The sequence below is a fragment of the Cheilinus undulatus genome, linkage group 2 (genome assembly GCF_018320785.1).
Source record: "Cheilinus undulatus linkage group 2, ASM1832078v1, whole genome shotgun sequence".
Lineage (NCBI taxonomy): Eukaryota > Metazoa > Chordata > Actinopteri > Labriformes > Labridae > Cheilinus > Cheilinus undulatus.
This window is the reverse complement of record NC_054866.1, coordinates 45,611,571-45,630,953: the sequence shown is the minus strand read 5'-3', so window position 1 is coordinate 45,630,953 and position 19,383 is coordinate 45,611,571. Positions and strand designations below refer to the sequence as shown.

General features: G+C 40.1%; 1 protein-coding gene across 4 annotated transcripts in view; it reads left to right on the top strand.

Moving 5' to 3' along the window:
- The window catches only part of bcl9l (bcl9 like), a 60,270-nt gene that overhangs the window by 37,197 nt on the left and 3,690 nt on the right, over positions 1 to 19,383 (top strand). For all 4 annotated transcript variants that reach the window (XM_041804425.1, XM_041804418.1, XM_041804435.1 and 1 more), the window contains 7 exons: positions 32 to 106; positions 1,981 to 2,393; positions 10,978 to 11,100; positions 11,459 to 11,633; positions 15,001 to 15,085; positions 15,415 to 17,830; positions 17,918 to 18,172. In XM_041804425.1, coding sequence (XP_041660359.1) covers positions 2,069 to 2,393; positions 10,978 to 11,100; positions 11,459 to 11,633; positions 15,001 to 15,085; positions 15,415 to 17,830; positions 17,918 to 18,172 — 3,379 coding nt within the window. In that variant the 5' untranslated portion in view covers positions 32 to 106; positions 1,981 to 2,068. The remainder of the gene's footprint in view (positions 1 to 31; positions 107 to 1,980; positions 2,394 to 10,977; positions 11,101 to 11,458; positions 11,634 to 15,000; positions 15,086 to 15,414; positions 17,831 to 17,917; positions 18,173 to 19,383) is intronic.

Here is a 19,383-nt window from a genome sequence, read left to right as displayed (position 1 = left end):
CTGATGTTATTACTCTGTTGGTTTCCCCCAGGTCCAATGTGTGGTCAGTGAAGTGTCCTTAAGAGCAGCATGGCAGTGTATCAGTTGAGCGTCTGGGTGAGATGAGGTGAGTCAACAGGCTGAAACGTTTGTTTTTAAAGGCCTTCACCAGAAATGAAGCATGTTGCTTATGATCCACTCAGCACAGGCCAAGTATAAACTGATTTTTCAGACAAATGTTTTCATAGATTCAGCCAAAAATGCATGTATAAACTCTGTCCTTTTATTTTGCATCTCTGAACTGCTACTTGTCTATTTTCCTGGGTAATTAGAAGATTCAAAAATGGGAAGTAAAAACGGTTTCTTTCAACTGAGCTTGGCTCAATTATTGATTTTTGATTCTGTGTGATTTAAATGATAGTGTATCTGCTAATTTGATGATTTGCAGTATTTAAAAAGTACCAAAGCTTTATGACAAATTATTCTGAAGACAAGTTTGTAGGAGTGGAACAAATCTATTGAAAAATAAAAATGCATAAAAAAGAACCAGGTTATTCATATGAGATGCTATCAATGCTATCAGTTAACTGTTGTTTACATTGGATTAAATTATGGCAGCGAGGCACTAGTCATTAAGAACAGCTAAAGGGGCGACTAGTGATTCCTTCAACTGGGGATCTGAACATTTTAGTTGGCTCATCGTGTGCATACCTTACCTTAATGCAGCTGCCTTCCTTTAGTTGCCTCTGTAGCTGTGCTTAAAGGCTAACACCTTGCTGCCACAATGCTCTTTCAGCTGATGTAAACAGCGGTGAACTGATAGCACTGGTAGCATCTTGTAGCAGCAGTGCAGTTTAGCACTATTTTGTTATCAAAAATGGGGATAAGGTTGATATAGGCTGTGACAGGTATGCGGATGTTTACATGCAAAGAGCAGGAAAAGCCCACACTGCTAGCACTGCTAACTAGTGAAGTGTGTGGTTATCCAGTTGAACAGTTAAATTCGTATATCAAATCAGCCAGCGCATGAGTTACAAGTTGGTTAAACTCAACTTTATTTGTATTTTTCAAACATAAAGCATGTAGCCCAAAGAAACAGACTTACAGAAAATTATACAGACACTGGATAAAATCATAAACCATGACAATAAAAATTAAGTAATAAAAGTTATCAATACAATGAAAGAAATAAAAGTTATTATTGTTGCATGGAAAAATTACAAAAAAGGTAAAAGTTTAAGAAGGAATAAAATGAAAATATTCAGAAAGATACAAATAAAAATCTATGAAAGAAGCTAAGCAGTTAGCATGTCATAGGAGCAGTGCAGTATGACAGTTTTTTAAAGTAGAAAATGAAAATAAAGTTGAGTGTCGGCTGTCGAAGGTTATACTCTTATATAATTTCTCAACCTAGGTGACAAGTAAGCACATAAGCATGATATTAATCTGCAAAGAGGAACGAAGGCTAGCGAAGCTATCTGCTGATTTTAGCCACGCTCTACACAGTTTATCGGGCTCACATCATGCTTGCTGACACAACGACCTTGACATGAATTTGACCGTTCTCTTAGCATTTTTTCCACTTTAGACTAGGCTGTTAATCACTATTTATATGGGTGTGTAGCCAAATAGAGAAATAGACACTTAACTGCTAACTTTAGCCTCATTCTGTAGACTAGCTTCACACTGTTTACCAGCTGCCGCTGTAAAGTTGTGGATAAATAGTGCTTAACTGTATGTTAGGTGTTTTCTTGATTTAAGATTAGTTGACTAATTTTAGTTTAATCAGATACTAAATTATTTTGTGTAAACATAATACACAACATTGGTGACGAGGAACTCTACTTTTATCACCCTGGTAATGAAGCAGGTATCAATATAATTTGGTTTCACTCTTATGGTTTCAAAGTTTAAAAAGCTGGTGTCATGACAACCCTACTTTCAGCCTTTTTCACAATATTTCACTCTAAAATTCAGACTGATTTTTCTTTCTTCCTTCAGTGTCAGCTTTAAGCGATGTGAGCTCCACTGACCAACAGACACAGCTTTTCTCCAACCCAGACCTCCACTTCAATCACCAGCCAATCAAATGCACACAGACAATAAACTGGCCAATCATGGCAAGCAGGTCAGCAGTGACAGCCGATCCCAGATCCCCATTGTAAACCAGCAGGCTCAGCAGCAGCAGGGAGCAGCCGCTCACCTGGGTCCAAAGGGCGTCAGCGCCGGGAGCCATGGAGTCAAAACCAACCAGATCTCCCCAGGCAACCCTGGACTGAAGGCCGTCAGCCAATCAGTGAGCGGCGTCGGAGGGATGCTGAAAACCAAATCAAAGCGGGAGCGGAGTGTCTCCATCGACTCCGGTGAATCAAGAAATGCCATTCCCCCAGCTGTGGAGACAGATGCCAAAGGAGGTGAGGCACTCAGAGGAAACTGTGTCAGCATCAGAGACATACACGTGGTCTGTTTCTGTTCTAAATATGCAGAAGTTCACTTCCTTTCTCTTCATATCAGCCCAATCTCAACCTGAAATACCAGATTACGTGTGTTCACCTCCTCCACAGCAGGAAGTGAATGTAAGGACTGAGAGGACAGAAGAACTTGTTTTCTCTCCTTCTGAAATGCCCTGACCTTTCAGTGAAGCGCCAGAATTTCCCCTCTGCTTTTTGATAGTGTGTGCTGTGCCCGCGCTGCAGTGACGTGTCTCAGAAAAAGCATCTTTGCTTTCTGTAGAGCTCAGAGAGGGAGCCAGGTCAGGAGGTTGTGAAAACTAAGAGGTTGTTATTAAAGCAGGAGACAGTGAGTAGGAGGGAAGACTTGGAACATTTCTCTCTGTGTGGTTCTGATGCGGTTAAATACAAAGTGTTTGATTTGCATGTTTCCAGCGCTCATGTGACCACGAGAGTTAGACTGTAGGTGGCATTAATATGATTTTATGACACTCAACTGGGCTTCCTGTACATGACTTAAGCCATCTCTTTAAACACACACACCTTGACACACAGAGGGGGAGGTGTGGTTCAAACACAAAGAACGACGAGCTGAAAGAGGAAGAGAATAAAAGCTAGGGTGGATCGTTTCGAGGGAAATCTTCTCCCTTCATTTGACCTCCTACCTTCCCACACGCAAAAGCACATGCTCACAAATAGCACTATACACTCTCTCTCTCTTTCAAACCTGCCTTTTCTTCTTTACATCAAATGATTCTGCCACCAAACCTTGACTCCTGTAGAGAGGCAGACAAAAAGTCTGAACATGTAGCAGATGAAGCTCGATAACTGCCTTTTTTGTCAGCATAAACCACGGACACGTTCACTGAAGAAGAGAGATCAGCTCTTTCATACTGCTGCTCTGTATAGAGGTAGCAGCCCTCCCTCCACTGTCTTTCTCTCTGAATTGTCACAACATACCTTCTTCCTTGCTGTACATTCAACCTTTTATGCATGCGGTTAGCCAAGATCATCTGATGTGTGTACTGTTTGGTAGTTTTGTGCCTCCAAGTCAGAAACTTGTTAGGAAAATGATCCTAGAAATTCTGCTTTAGTTATTTATGAGGACTCTAAATATGTGACAGTCATTGAGGATACTGACAGTTTATTTTGATTTGAAATCACGTTTTGGTTCTGCAGCTCCTTTGGAAAATGACCCTGCAGATTTTTTAGAGGTGTTTGTATTCACTGATGGTTGGTAGTTTATGCATTCAGAAAACCATAATTATAAGGGTTGTCTAAAAAATAAAATGTTTAATCCTTTTTCATCTCTGGATTTTTATAGTTATTCATAATAATCTTAGAGCTGGGTGTTATAGCCTAAAATTAATATCACAATATTTTCAGGCTTTATTGCACAATATAAATGGTATTTTGAAATCTCCTCTGATTCAGTAGTTCTCAACTTTTTCAGCTTGAGACCCCCAAGATAAAGGTGCCAGAGATCAGGGACCCCCACTGTACCTGTAGTTGGCTGAACACAGCCATGAAGATCCAGGTCTAGTCATGTGCACACAAGGCTGTCCCCAAGGGGGGATAAAGGGGAGAGCTTTCTGGGGCCCAGCCAAACTGGGGGCCCATGTGGGACTTTTCCATTACATGGCGCGGCGCGGCTTGACTCGGCACAGCAGCCCAGCGCAGCAGGGGGCTTGCTTTTCCACCACAACCAAGCTACCCGTTTGAGGGCACATCTAGAGCTGATGATGCAGTGTTTTAAGCCCTCCTCAATCTTGCTACACTTTCTGGTCTGAATGACTTTACATGGTTTTAAAGCAAAAAAATTAAACTATGACAGTGCTGCAAGCTGCTCTTCTTACATTCTCTCTCCCCGTCTCTCTTTTCCTCTCTCTCTCTCTGTCCGCGATCAGTAAACAAACAATAGTTCACACTTACTATCAAATGAGAGAATTTTCCTGTGTTTAAGTTAAATAACAGTCTCCTTATTATTGATTTGTGGGTCTCTAAAGAGCAGAAAATGAACAAAATCATATTTTTGGATTGGGCAGTGAGAATGACATGATTTACTAGCCCCAGTGGCTCGCCGCGGCCAAACTGGTGATGGAAATGCAAATCAGCGCGGCTTGGTTTGGCTCTGCGCGGCCAAAAGCCAGAGTGGAAAAGCCATAATGGAGTCAGTAAAATCATTATACAATGTAAAGTTAAGCTGCCATAACCATATTTTATTTCTTTACCTGAATAGAAAACACTCAGCAACCACTATCTTTTATTATTCATTTGTGCCATAGAATCCAGCCTTCTTAAAGATGTAAATCCTTTTTCTTAATAACTGAATTAAAATGGGTGAAAACATACTGTTGGAAAAGGTGGGGAAGTCAGATTTTAAAAGTAGTTAAAATGGGGTAAAAATGGAAAAAAAAAGGCAAACAGTTGCCAAAATGGGTTAAAGTTAGAAAAACAGGCATAAAAAGTGGTTAAAAAAGGTTAGTAGTGGTAATATTGGCTTTAAAGTGGTAGAAAGTGGCAGAAAAGATGTTGAATGGAATTAAAAAGCAGCAGAAATGGGCTTAGAGTGGTAAAAATGGGTGGAACAGGGTGTAAATCGGATTAAAAAAATGGATGAAATTGGTTTAACCTGGCAGGAATTGGTTAACTAAGGCCGGCCACACACTACAGGATTTCAAGCCCGATCTGAGGGGCCTCCCCTGACGTGGGGGCGTATCATGAATGGCGCCTGTCACAAACAACTATTCTTCTAAATAGTCTGCATTTGTGTGGTGTCAACATGATTATTTTGCTGCTCCAAATCGCATCGTAGCCTCCCAGACCCTGAATCGATTCTAGGTTGTAGTGCTCTCTGACGGAGTACCCACAACAACCAATGAAAGCAAGCAGACGGGGCAGCGTTATGAGCTGGATCATATGTATTTTCAACGCTCATAACCATAAACACAACTTTAGCTTCATTCCAGCCAGGATTTTCACCCTGAGTCTTTCCCTTGTTTTATGATTTCTGCTACAACTGTAATTCATGCCAGTACAGCCTGTTGTGGAGGGACAGCAAGAGGATATATATCGACAGACAGCAAAGTTTGTTTTTCTGAAGTCACGTGATCACACAAGGTCGCTGGCAGGTCGGCAGGTGTTTGGTCTCCAGTTATCTGACAGTCTGGCTGACTTGTTTAGTGTGTGTGTGCAGACAATTAAAGATGAAAAATTGTTTGAAATTGTCCTTATATCTGTGGTCTCCCACGTTTAAAAATTGTTTAAGATTTAAAAATCATCAAGTGTGTGGCCAGCCTAAGGCAGAAAAATTGGCAGAAAGTGGCAGAAATGTCTAAACTAGCCAAAAATGGGCAAAATAAATATGAAAATGTCCTAAATATGGGTGTAAAAAGTGGTGAAAAGGCATCAAAAGGCAGAAAGGGGCAAGAATTGGTTTAGAAATGGCAAAAATGGGCAGAAAAAAGTGGTTGAAGGGTTTAAAAGAGAAAAAAATAACTCAAAAGTGGAAGAAATGGGCATAAATGGTGGTGAAATGGGATTAAAAGTGGCAGAAATGGGTTTTAAGTGGCAACATTGGTGTGAAGAAGTGCTAACAGCTGGTTAAAATGTGGCATAATTGTTGTAAAGTGGAAAAAATTGATAAACCGAGGCAAAAGTGGGCGCCAAAATGGTGAAATGGCAAATATTATTGGCAAAATTGGGCAGGGAAGGAAGTTAAAAAATTGTCACAAATAAATACTTTCAGCATTAGAACCCAAGAAAAGTTTGGCACACTTTCCAGCTCAAAAATGAGGTAACTGTTTGCCAGATTTCCAGATAATTTGCCAGATAAAACACACTATTATCATCAATAAATCATAACTGGGGAGAGCCAGTTGTCAGGGTTTTCAGGGGCCCAGCTGAATCTGTGTGCAGACTTACTTTTTACGCCTTTTTTAAACATTACTGCTTACAAATTACCGTGCTTTGTTTCAGCATCTTTGGAACCAAATTGTCTGTCTCCGTCTCAAAACGACCATCTCTCGCTTACTTGCTTTGGCTGTTTACTTACTTTTTCCACTTTTTCGTGCTTTCCTGCCATTCCTTTTGGTTCAAAAATGCACGTGATGAGAGTTTTCTGAATGGACAGGGGAGTGTGCTCTCTGCTGTGAGAGAGGTGTGAGGAGACAGTGAGAGAGGGGAAACTCCAGATAGAAATGCATGTTGACTGCTCAAAACTGTGTAATTTATACTCAGTGGTGATGACATTGTCCTTTCAAACATCTCACGTGGCACTAGCTGTGATACATTGAGTAAACTTGATGCATCGCCCACCCCTAATCCATCTGCTTTTTGACACATTTTGAAATGATACTTTTTGGGGGTTTTGCAGTGTCTCGAACTAACTGACTTCCTGCTTGGATGCAGACTTGCTTTTGTCTTTTATGTTGAAGGATATAGGGAAGATGAGTCAACCACAGAAAAAGGAACTTGTTATGGACTGATATTTTTTTTTCAAGTGAAATGAGGCATTAAGGTGCAGTTTTGTTTTAATTTTACATCACTCTAGCTGGAAGGAGACATTTTGGTATGGAGCTATTGTTGCAAAACTGTTAGCAAATGCGTACAAAGATCTCTACACAAATCTGATGGCTTGTGAATATTTTGACAATTTAAGCAAAAAAGAGTTAGTTTTCTGAACCAAAATAAACCAAATCCATACTTGGAAATTGGTCTACACATTTGCAGATTTGTAAACAGATCTTTGTATACATTTGCAAATAGTTTTGTAACAATAATAGCTCCATATTTCAGTGCCTTAACCAAAATGTGCTAAATGGGACAGTAAAGCATGCAATTAATGTGATTGATAAAACAAATGCAATAATTTTCAATCTTAAATTGCATTGAAAGTCCTAATATCTGTAGTCTGTAGTTAAAATAGTGTGTTTCTTGCCACATTGTCTGCCGGGACAGAGTTGCCATGACAGACTTGATCACTGCAGCGGAATCGTGGATGTTATGTCAAAGACTCTTACACAAGGAAGCATGAACAAGGGATGCAGGGTATTAGATTTTTACTGATATCCAATATGCCAATATTTTAAAAATAATTTTAGCCAATATTGATATTGATGTTTAAATGTAGTTCAGATCTAAAACTTAAGTCCTTAAGTCACAGTTTAAAGTGTAAGGAATGATGACTGTTAAAGAAAAAACTTCAGCTCAAGTACATCCAACCTAAAACCTTGGTCCAACCTAAAACTCCACTAACTTATTTGTTCATATATCCAATATATACAGCTGATATAAGCTGATTTTTAAAGCCAAAATATCATGTTAATTCACTTTTTAAGCTAATATCTGCCGATACAATTATCATACCAATAATAGTGTGCATTCCTAGCATGAACTACAACTAAAGACTGTGGTTTTGTTGCTGTGTCTCATTCATGTTTTGTGATACGTACTTGTGATAGACTACAATTATTCTCTGTGATCAGCTGCATGTTTTGTCACCAAAACGCCCCCGCAATGTGCTCTTACCCCACCTGTGTAACGTTGTGACCTCACTTGACATTTCCAGGTCGAGAACGGATGTGCTGCCCATCTCTGCTGCTTGCTTCTTGTTTCAAAATGAGTACTCTTTTCAATAAAACTACACTCCGCAAGGTGTTTTTACAGCAGAGATGTACGCAAGTCATTTTTTGCAAGTCCAAGTCAAGCCTCAAGTCTTTGAGTGGCAAATCCAAGTCAAGTCTCAAGTCTTTGGTCACGAGTCCAGGTCAAGTCTAAAGTCTCTGATGGTCGTATTGAGCGTTCTATGATCTGCCTCTGACGTCCAGTCTGCTTAGACCACTGCATTGTTCTACCTGAGGAATTTAAATCCTGTACTGTGTTATCACCATCAGCAGGGTGGGGTATTGTCTGTGGCCAGCTCACCGTGGTGTGCGCATGTACACTTACATATGAACAGGGCTTGACATTAATTTTTTTTCGCACCAGCCACTGTGACTAATGGCTACTAGCCACTCAGTGTTTCCACTAGCCACAGTTCTGTTGTTGGGAATGTATTTGCTATTTATCATATGTACCTCTTCTTTAAGATGAAACACATGCTCTCTCTTTTTCCCTCATCAACATGATCAATATCAGCTCTCGTCTTAATAAAGCTTCTCTCTGTGTACATATGAAACACTACATGAGTCATATGGAGACAGACACTGAGACACAGGAGATTAAATGTTCTTGTTATTTGTCAGATATAGTTCTTTAATGTCTGTAATTTTATACTAAAACAAAAACACTAACTGTTACCGAACTGTTTATTCTGAAATAAAATTAAAAAATCAATGAGCATTTCTAATTCTCACTAGGGCTGGGAAATAAATCGCAAATAAGATTAAATCGCAATATGGCCTGCTGCAATTTTCAAAGCGCAGTAGGTGAAATATTTCTCTAACCTGAAATTTGTGTCAAATACCAGTTTAGACATTTTTTTGCAGCGGCAATGCTATACATTATATATCATGCAATCATTCTTGTGCCATATTTTAAGAATAGTGTACAAAAAATCCTATTTTCTTCATTTTTGTATGTTTTTTCTTATCAAATATGAGAATTATATAAAAATTACCACTTTACTTTAATACAACAGTTCATATGAAATTTACAAAATGAGTAAATAAATCATCAAAATTAGATATTTTTTAAAACTTGTTCTGCTCTACTTTAATCTTATATTGTCAGTTATAGTATAGAATGAATTATTGCTTGTTTTTGTTGTGAAATGCGTGAGATAAGGAACTTAAGAAATATTAAATCGCAATCGCAATGTTGGGTAAAATAAATTGCAATTACATTATTTTCCCAAATTGTTCAGCCCTAATTCTCACTCACACAGATCTTCAACAGACTATGCAGAGTATTTGTCCCTCCATTCTCCTAAAGAAACTGCTGTCATCATTTATTGTGTAAATTTCTTTATATGGGAAAAAATCAAGCAAAATTTTACTTTATTCAGCTGAAATCTCCTGGACTCCTTAGTTACTTATTTATCTGTTTCAACTTCGTATCTGTCTCCGTTTCTGCCTCCATGAACCATATTTAAAGCTTTAATGTTCCTATCGTCTTTTATGTCCATTCATTATCAATAAGGGGCAATGTAGAGATTCTAACATTAATATGTTCCCCATCAACGTATGATATTAAGGGAATATTAACCAAATAATATTTGCGCACTCCCGTGGCTCACGCGGGCGACACAAAGACACACACAGCTGGGGCACACACACAGACAGTGCTGACGCTGATCCTCCGTGGTCAGAGAGGAGCTTTAATGTAGGAGGAAAGAGTTTAGGTATTCTGAAACTTTGGCCCTCAGTAGATTGAAGCCTGAAGTCTGCACTACCAGCGTTTTAGTGTGCATTTCAGAGTAGGTGTGTGCTTGACTATCACGTTTGTATGTCAATGTTATGCAGCATGAAAGAAGATGAGGAAGAGAGGAGTGCAGCCAAGATGCACAAACCGTCAAACAGAAGGGGAGGAAAGGGGAAAAGAGTAACAGGGGGACAAGAGATCATAATGGAAAAATTAAAAACCGAAGATTGTGCAGGAGTCCCAAATCACGAGTCCGAGTCAAGTCTCTAGTCTTTTGCGCACGTGTCCATGTCAAGCCTCAAGTCACCAAGTCCAAGTCATGGACTCAAGTCACCAAGTCCAAGTCACTGAACAGTAAAGCACTGTTTTCATCTCGTGGATGATTTTCACATAAAGAGGGAGAAAAGCTGTTAAAAGTCGCTCTGCTGGTTAATGCTATGGTCATAGAATGAGCCACTTTCAACAGCTTTTCTCCCTTGTTAAGTGAAATTGATCCATTTAGGATAAGAAGAAATCATTGGAGCTGATCAGCTCATCTCTAGTTATCATCTGTTTCTGTTGTTTTCATTTAGCCCCCTCTCAGTGGCTCAACTTAAATTCTGTGTGCTAATAAAGGCAGTATGTGTTTCAGTCATTTGAGTTTTTCTCTTGTTTAGTCATGTCCTACACAAAGAGCACATTTGCATGTAGGTCATTGCTGATGGTTTTAACAGCTTTTCCCATAAAAGCACAAGAATGTGAGAGCAGAAATTAAGAGCATCATTTCTGGTCACAACAGCAGGAGCATGTCAGCAGATAATTGTTCAAACATGGGTGCCATTAGCAGAGTTTCACATTATACTGAAGGTTTCCAGTGATTTTTAGAATTTGGCTCTGATAATGTGGCTTTTTAACGTACTCCATAACTTTTAAATGACATGACTGTGTGCTAATCTGACTTAATAATGCATGGGAATATTGATTTGCCATCCATTATCCTTTAGAGATTTAAAATGATGAGATAGATGCACAAAGGAAGCAGTGGGATGGTTGCTACAACTTCCAGTAAGTCAAAGAAGCTGTGGAGGAGAGAGCTGTACATTTGTTGGGTTTAGACCCAGACTGTTCAGTTATTAAAGCAAAATTACGTATATCTTAGAATTTGTAACTACCTCTCTGATTTAAATGTCCGTGTTTTATCTTCCAGAGGGTGTTATGCGCAGTAAGCGGCGCTGTGTTCTGGAGAAGAAACAGCCATACAGTGGAGATGAATGGTGCTCTGGACCTGACACTGAGGAAGATGAAGACAAGCCACACACTGCGACCCCACGTGAGTCTGACTGCTGTCTGAATGTACACCCTCTCACCAATAATAGCTTTATTCTGTCCAAACTGTGAAAGCTGCATGAATTATTTGTAGGAATCCCCTGTAATCTCTCAGTAGGTTTTCCGTGAAAACAAGAGGTTAGAGTTATGAATTATCCATAAATGTTTTCAGATCTTGTGCAAACATTGAAAGGAAGAGGATGTAAGCTTTCAGGAGTTCACTATCCCTTCCCACATCTGACTTTACATGTTTTAGCTCCATCTAGTGTTAAGATGTTGAACCCCCAGTGGATGTGCTTGTATTCAATAATGAATCAGGATTCTATTTAGAGGATTTAAACTGGTGTGTTTCTGTTTTTCAGGAGATTGTGGGCTGGCTGGTCCTATCCAGGGGCTCTCTGAACGTCTGTCTGCAGGGCCGCTGTCTGAACCTGGAGGTGCTGTGATGGGATGTAGCGTGGGTCCAGGGCTAAAGGCAGAGCCACCGCAGCCTTCACAGCAAGTGGTGTATGTTTTCACGACCAGCCTAGCCAACAGGTAGGAGTACTGTTAGAAGGCCTAACATGAAAAAAAAAATATATATATATATATATACATATAATTATTTTATTTAACCAGGAGTATTCCCACTGAGATACAAAATTTCTTTTACAAGAGAGCCCTGGCCAAGACAGCAGCATAAGTTCCACACATGACAAAAAAAACAACATAACTACAAAGGTTGCAGCAATCAGCAGCTTTCAGTAGAAAAACATACATACACTGGTCAAATGATCCCTAATTCTAGCTTTAAAATCTCTTGAACTAATACAGTGCTCAAGCTTAAGATGACCATGTAAATCAGACCAAGATGACAGAGCAAAAACATTTAAAGCTCATGATGTTTCTGTGAGAACAAAGGTCACAGCTGCTAAGTTTTGGGAGGTCATCGAGAACAAAGAGAAAAGGGTAATTCATGTGAAATAGCGTGCAAAAAGAGATATACCAATGCGCCAGCCTTCTATTGTATAAGGAAGACCAACCAGCCAACTTTCTCATACAAAACACAATGATGTGTGTGAAAACCCAGACCAGAGACAAATTGCCAGGCATCATGGTACACTAAGTCTAAAATTTTCAGAGAAGATGATGTAGAACTTCCAACATAATCAATTACATACAAAAATGTTGCTTGAATGAGTTTCTTCCTTGCCTTTTTTTTGGTTGAAGAAGCCCAATTTCACTCTTAGTTTCTAAGTAAGACAATCCATATGTTGACTAAAAGACAGATTTTCCTTAACTAAAGGGCCGAGGTATTTGTTTGAACACTATTAATTGCCTTGTTATGAAAGGTGAAGATCTGAAACCTTGAGAAGCGCAATATTTTGGCCTTGTTTGCATAAAGTATGAGCCTTAAATAGGGCTGAACGATTGGGGAAAATAATCTATTTGCGATTTTTTTTTCCCCCAGTACAGCAATTGCAATTTGATATGCAGTCATTTCTTAAGTTCCTTATATTGTGTTTTTTCAAACAAACACAAGCAATAAATCATACTATATTATCGCCAGCACAATATTAGATAAAACTAGGGCTGAACAATTTTGAAAAAAAACAAAAAAACAAACTTGTAATGACTCATATTGCAAATTGGATAAAGAAGGGAGTTATATTTTTTGTCATTCTCATATTTAAAAAGAAAAACGTACAACAAAAATAGGATTTTTTTAGACTATTCTAAAAAATTGCCTGTGAATGACTGAATGATCTGTAATGCATAACATCTCTGCTGCTGCAAAAAAAAGTTTTACAGTGCTATTTGACACAAATTTCAGGTTATTCAGTTCAAAACTTTATTACAGACTCTATGTCCAGAGAATAAATAAATATTGCACCTACATGATAATCATCAGAAATGACCCGATGTAATGTTACTGAAAATTCAGCTAGAGCAGGGGTGTCTAAACTTTTTTCCAATGGGGTCCACTTACAGAAATATATAAGGATGGTGGGGCCAATTTTATATATCTCACCTTGATATTAAAGTTAGTAAAACCAATCTAATGTTGGATAAGATATGCTCAGTGACCATGTATGCTTAAATGGCTAGTTGATGGCTTACAAGGCAAATTGCCAATCATTTTAAGGATTTTGCAGAGGCTAATCGGGTTTCAGGGGCCCTAGTCAGCTCTGGCTACCACTGGCCCTGCCCCTGGAACATCATTGGTGCAGCTATTTACGGCTGTAACCATTAGGGTGTTATAGATCAAGATATCTTTATTATTTTAATTGCCAACATTTTTACTATTTATAGTGTCGTCTCAATCTAGTTCTGAAAACACAGCTATAAATCCTTGTCAAAATGTTTGTTTACAGTATTAGCATGGTAGCACTGCCTGGTGCTGAAACTAAAAAGAATAATACAGTGTAGCACAAGCTTCATGCTCTGTTGAGGGCCATTTTTAATTTAATTTAATTTAATTTAAAAATTTTAGGGGGGGGGGGCAATAAAAAATGGGCTGCAGGCCACATGCTTAATCACGTTACAGACAAATAAAGACAATTTATAACTGTTAGCCAATCCTCGCAATGTGATGCGGCTTGTAGAGTAGCTAGCATGGTGGCAACATGCTACATAGTAAGTCACACACCATGCCCTGCTATCCATGCCTTAATATTACAGAATGTATGAAGTATGAAACCTTACATTTTTCATGAAAACTTGTATCCACAAAACAGCGGTGTCATCCCAAGCTAGCAAAAGCGTGAAGTCATGCTACTTTGCAGCTGCCTTTATGAGCTGGGTTGTGGCAGGAACAATAATGAAGAAGCTTACCCGTGCACGCAGCAGACTCATGACCCCTTTCTTTAAGCGTGTTTGTGAGCAAAGACCGTCCCCTCTTCAGCATGGTGGTGAAGTGAAGTAGCGAGAAATAAGCAAGCGACTACGAAGCAGCAATACTGCAAAACCCTGTGTATAATGGGGAACTGATGACTTAGTAGAACAGCAAAAGGGAAAGGGCGGTGCCACGAAAGCCACCCGTGGACGGGAAAGAGGAACAGGGAGAGAAAAATGGATGCATTACAGGGGGAATCCCCTGAATGATGACTGCACAACATTTTAGTACTGAATGAAAATATGTACACATTTATGATTTCTTATTGCACCAGTTTCCAACCAGTACACCCACAAAATCTTCTGAAATGTAACAAGGACAATTGGAGCAATGGTGGCACAACATTTAAGGATGTTATTGAAACTCTGTACATATTTCTGAATTTTTAATAGTACCAGGTTGGAACCAGCACACCCAAGAAGACTTCTGAGAGGTATCAAGGATAATTGGAGCAAAAGTGTGGCTTACAAATCAAGACATACAGACAGACAAGCCGCCAATTATAGCAGTAAGATGATAAATAAAATATGGCCTGATATGGACCCTTGTGGGACACTATTTTCGACAAAAACTAAATAACAGACCATCAACTACAAGTACTTTCTTCCACTTGAGTAATTTGTAAACCATCTTAATGCTGTTGGGGAAAACCTGATATCAGCTATCTTTTGTTATAGGACAGAGTAGTGAAGGCCTTTGATAAATCTAGAAATAGTGCAACACAGTGTTTATTAGGATCATTGGCATTTATGATATAATTTATGACCTCTGTAGCTGTACTGTTTTTTTTCTGAAGTCAGACTGTAAATCATCTTAAATGCCATTTTGTAACAAAACTGCTTTAACTGTTTGTATATCAGCCCTTCCACTGCTCATGCCAAAACTGACAGCCTAGAAATTAGCCTAAGTTATCTGATCTATAGTTATTTCTCTACATACTTGTTTTGTGGTTATAATGGCTATATCAATTGTTTTTAACTCAGTTATGCGACTACAGTGTCCATTTAATTTTCTCTTTTTGTTTTACAGTGCTGCAGAGGCGGTAATAAAAGGACAGGCTGATTCCATCCTTCTGTTTCACCAGCAAAATGTTCCACGCGCCAAGTTGGAGCAGGTCAGACATCCACAGCTTAGCAGCAAATTCAACAAAATGTCAAACGTGTTGAAGCATGACAGAGTCAAAGTGGTTTTTCCTTGTTAAGACTGAGAGTGCTGAGTGTATCAAAAGGTTAATTTGTTTCATTGTGTTTGCCACAGATGGCCTCTGTTTTATTTCTCTTTACTGCAGAGATTTAAATTGAAAAAGGGATTTGCATTATTTTTGTCTTGGAGATTAAATGACACAGTGTCAACAGTAGCTACTTCTTTTGAGAAATGAGATTAATGTCCAAGAGCTTTGAGGTATCATTTGATATACATTTTTTCATATTCTGTCTGTTGCAGGGCCACCCATCAGGGAAGCTTCCTAACCTACCTGAAAAGGTAACCTCCAGCAGCTCTCCACTCACAGGTACCCCTAAATCCCAAAGTGGAACTCCAAGGCCAGCCTCTGCAGGTGTTGTTGGCCCATTGCATCCTGCAGGAACGCCATCATCAGCAGGACACTCAGATAATGAATCCTCTCAGACCAGACCTGGTGGAGCTTCCAGCAATAACAGCATGATTGCCCATCGATCAGAAGGAGGAAATGCGACCACATCAACAGGCCCAGCACCAGGACCTGGAGATGGGGATGCTGCAGGGGGTATGACTCTTCCAGTTGCTACTGTTTCCCCATCTGGGAGCCCTTCGATCCTGTCTGCGCACCTTCAGAGTGATGCAGGCCTGAGGACCGGTCCTGGGAACTCTGATTGTCTTTCCAAAGAACAGCTTGAGCACAGGGAGCGTTCTTTGCAGACACTCAGAGACATAGAAAGGCTGCTTCTGCGCAGTGGGGCGAGTGGAGGCCCTGGAGACAGTGTAGGTGCCAACAACAATGGTAGTAATAACACCTCCAACCTGAATAACAACAATAATGCTGAGAGGAGTGGTATTCTTGAGGACAATGATAACGGTACTAATAATTCTGGAAACCTCAATAGTGGAAATATGCTCTCGTCAGCTTTGGCAGCGATGGGAGGGATGAAAAAATATGATGAGCCCCTTCAGTCCATTATTTCTCAAACACAGTCCCTTGGCGGACCTGCTCTTGACAGCCCTCAAATGGACTCTCAACACAACCTGCCACCACACCCCCACCACCAGCTGTCTTCACCAGGGGTTGACATGGGTCCCTTACTTGGACCAGAAGGGATGACACCAGAGCAGATGGCCTGGAGGAAACTTCAAGAAGAATACTACATGGAGAAGAGGCGACAACAGGAAATGCAGCCCCCGACACATCCCCAGCACTTTAGAATGATGAGTGAGATGGGCATGCATGGAGGTCCAGTGATGATGAGAGGCCCTCCTCCTCCGTACCACAGTAAGCCCGGAGACCACCAGCAGTGGGGTCCTGGTAATATGATGGGAGGGGGAATGGTTGGAAATGCACGATTGATTGACATGAACCAAGAAGGACCCCGTGGCCCAAGGTTCCTTGGACAGATGCAGAGAGGACCCCCCGGTGGAGGTGGATTTCCTGGTAATACAGGGGGAGTTTTATCAATGGAAGGTCTAGGACCTCAAAGGCCAACCAGACCAGGGATGATTTGGATAGAAGACATGCCCAATAACATAGGGGGTGGAGGTCCATTTCATGGCTGCTACCCAGGTGGACCTCCTCAGCACTTGCAAGGTGACCCAGATCATTTATTATCACGTGAAGAGATGTGCCGCATCATTGAAAAACGGCAGTTACAAGGGCTTCCCAGGTTTGAACTTGAAAGACTAATCAAACAGCAACAACAGGGAAACCTTGGGTCAAGGGGTATAGATAACTCTGGTGGTCCAGAATTTGCTAATTTAGGCATGGGCCGGGGTCCACCCTCCAACCGAGGTGACCCTATGGACTTTCCTGGCTCACGGGATGTAATGGGCTCTCCTGGAGGTGGTCCTCAGATGAGAGACTTGGTGGATTCTCCTTTAGGGGGCAACCTGTCAATGAACATCAACCAACAGATGAATATTCAGCAACAACAGCAGATGATGCTATCTCAGAAGCTCAGAGGGGGTCCTGCAGGAGGGGGGCCTCTAGGTGAGATGTTCAGTCCTGGAGAAATTTCACGAATCAGGGCTTCCCAGAACGGAAGAGGAGGAAATAAGGGCATGATTCCAGGACCTGATGGCCCTTTCCAGTTTCCTAATCAAGGGCCCTTCTCTGGGGGACAGGTGGACGGACCCTACCTTCAACAGCCTGGACCTGAGATGTTTGGGCCTGACCAGCAAGGTCCCAATCATATGGGAGGAACATCGCGGCTTAGTCATATGCCAATGACTGGAGGCCTCAGGGGAGCAGACCTTGGTCCTCGGCACCCTCCTGATTTATCAGTCAATGTCAACGCTCTGACCTCCCCTTCAGTGCCTCCTCCTCATCAGCTTAAGTCTCCATCCCTCAACCAAGAGCCTTCTCCTCTTTTACCTTCTCCCTCAGCTCCAGGACTGAAGTCACCTTCGCAGATCTCTGCAGGGCATCATCCCCCTCTTCCCCCTGCGTCTGGAGCCGGGACGCCTTCCTCTTCTTCCATGAAATCTCCACAGGTAATGGGGTCTTCCAACCTTGTGATGCACTCTCCTTCCGCCTCTCCTGGACGACTTAAGTCCCCAGCAATGGCCATGGGCTCTCCAGGGTGGGCATCTCCTAAAACTGCTCTTCCAAGTCCGGGTGGTCCCATCGGTGGGAAGGTAGTGGGCAATGGAGGAAGTAGTTCTACTGAAACAGGTAAAACTTAAAACATGTTTTCAGAACATTAGTAATGCTGTTGCCTGTATTTCTGTGGCATTAATCAGTTTTTGCTGCTCTTTGCAGGCCAGTCACTTCCCCCCAGGAGTTCCAACTCTACCCCCATTAGCCAGCCTGGATCTATGAATCCAAGTATGCCATTTACTTCCTCTCCAGATGCCCCACCATCTCAGAATCCTTTATCCCTCATTATGTCTCAAATGTCCAAGTATGCCATGCCCAGTTCTACTCCTCTCTACCATGATGCAATCAAAACAATTGCCACTTCCGATGATGAGATGATGCCAGATCGACCTCTTCTATCTGGTGTCAGCATTGGAGGTAAGAAAACAGTACTGTGAAACAGTCTACCCTCTTATCAAATCTGGCAGTAAACAGTTAAAAAAAACAGTAGAGTGGGTAGTATATCTTTTGCTGATTTTCACACTCTGATGGTGAGAAGGAAATTGTTACAATGAGAGAGTTTGTGACCAAAATGGCAACATACATAAATAATGATTAAAAATAATTTATATTAATATGACTTCCAACTTTTTCTGCACTCATTTTTGATAAAGGTCAAACTTGACCATAAATACCAAATATTTATTACTTTTTGAGAATGTTACTGTTTTTGTTATGTAAAGACACAAAAATTTAAATATTTTTCGTATACTACATATAAATAGGATTTTTGTGAAGGGGATTGTGAAAGTATTAGATATGTAAATAATGAAAAATGCTTTGAGATATATATATATATATGTATTTTTTTTTTTTTGCTGTTAATTTTTCAAATTTTAAGACTCTATAAATAGTTACAGCAAGGGTGTTTGTGACCAAAAAATGGACATCATACAAAACACAAAAATAAAATACTATGCATAAAAAATTCCCTTTCTAGCTGTATTTTTCAGTCAAGGTCATACCTGGTCATAGATGTCAGATATTGATTATTTAAAAAAAAATGTAAATGCCAGGTTAAGTGCAGAAAATCTCTATTTGTCATACTGGAAAAAAACAAAAAAATGACATTTTATCATGTACTACATGCAAATAAGATTTCCTCAAAGGGTATTACCACAGCCTTGAATATGTTAATAATGAGCAACAACTTAATTTTTTTCACTTTTTTGCATAATTCTTCTATCAAGACCATACCTGGTGACCATACCGTCTCTCAGAAATATACCTTTCAGTGCAATTTCTAAGTGGAAAAAATCCTGATGTTTATAATGTAACGATAAACACAAAAATATGACAAATTTTGCCAGGATTACCTTGGCTTTGAATTTGTTAATAGTGTGCAGCAACTTTGATTTTTTTTTTTAATTTTACCTTTTTTTTTTTTTTTTTTTTAAGATTTGAATAAATTGTTACTGTCAGGGGTTTTGTTTGGCCAAGAATGGACACCATACACAAGTAGAAGTAAAAAATACATTTGTATAGAAAAAAATGTTACATTGTTTTGGCAGTTATTTTTCTGTCAAGGCCATATCTTATCTTAGATATCAAATATTGATTAATTTTAGGAATGTTATTCTTTATATGCC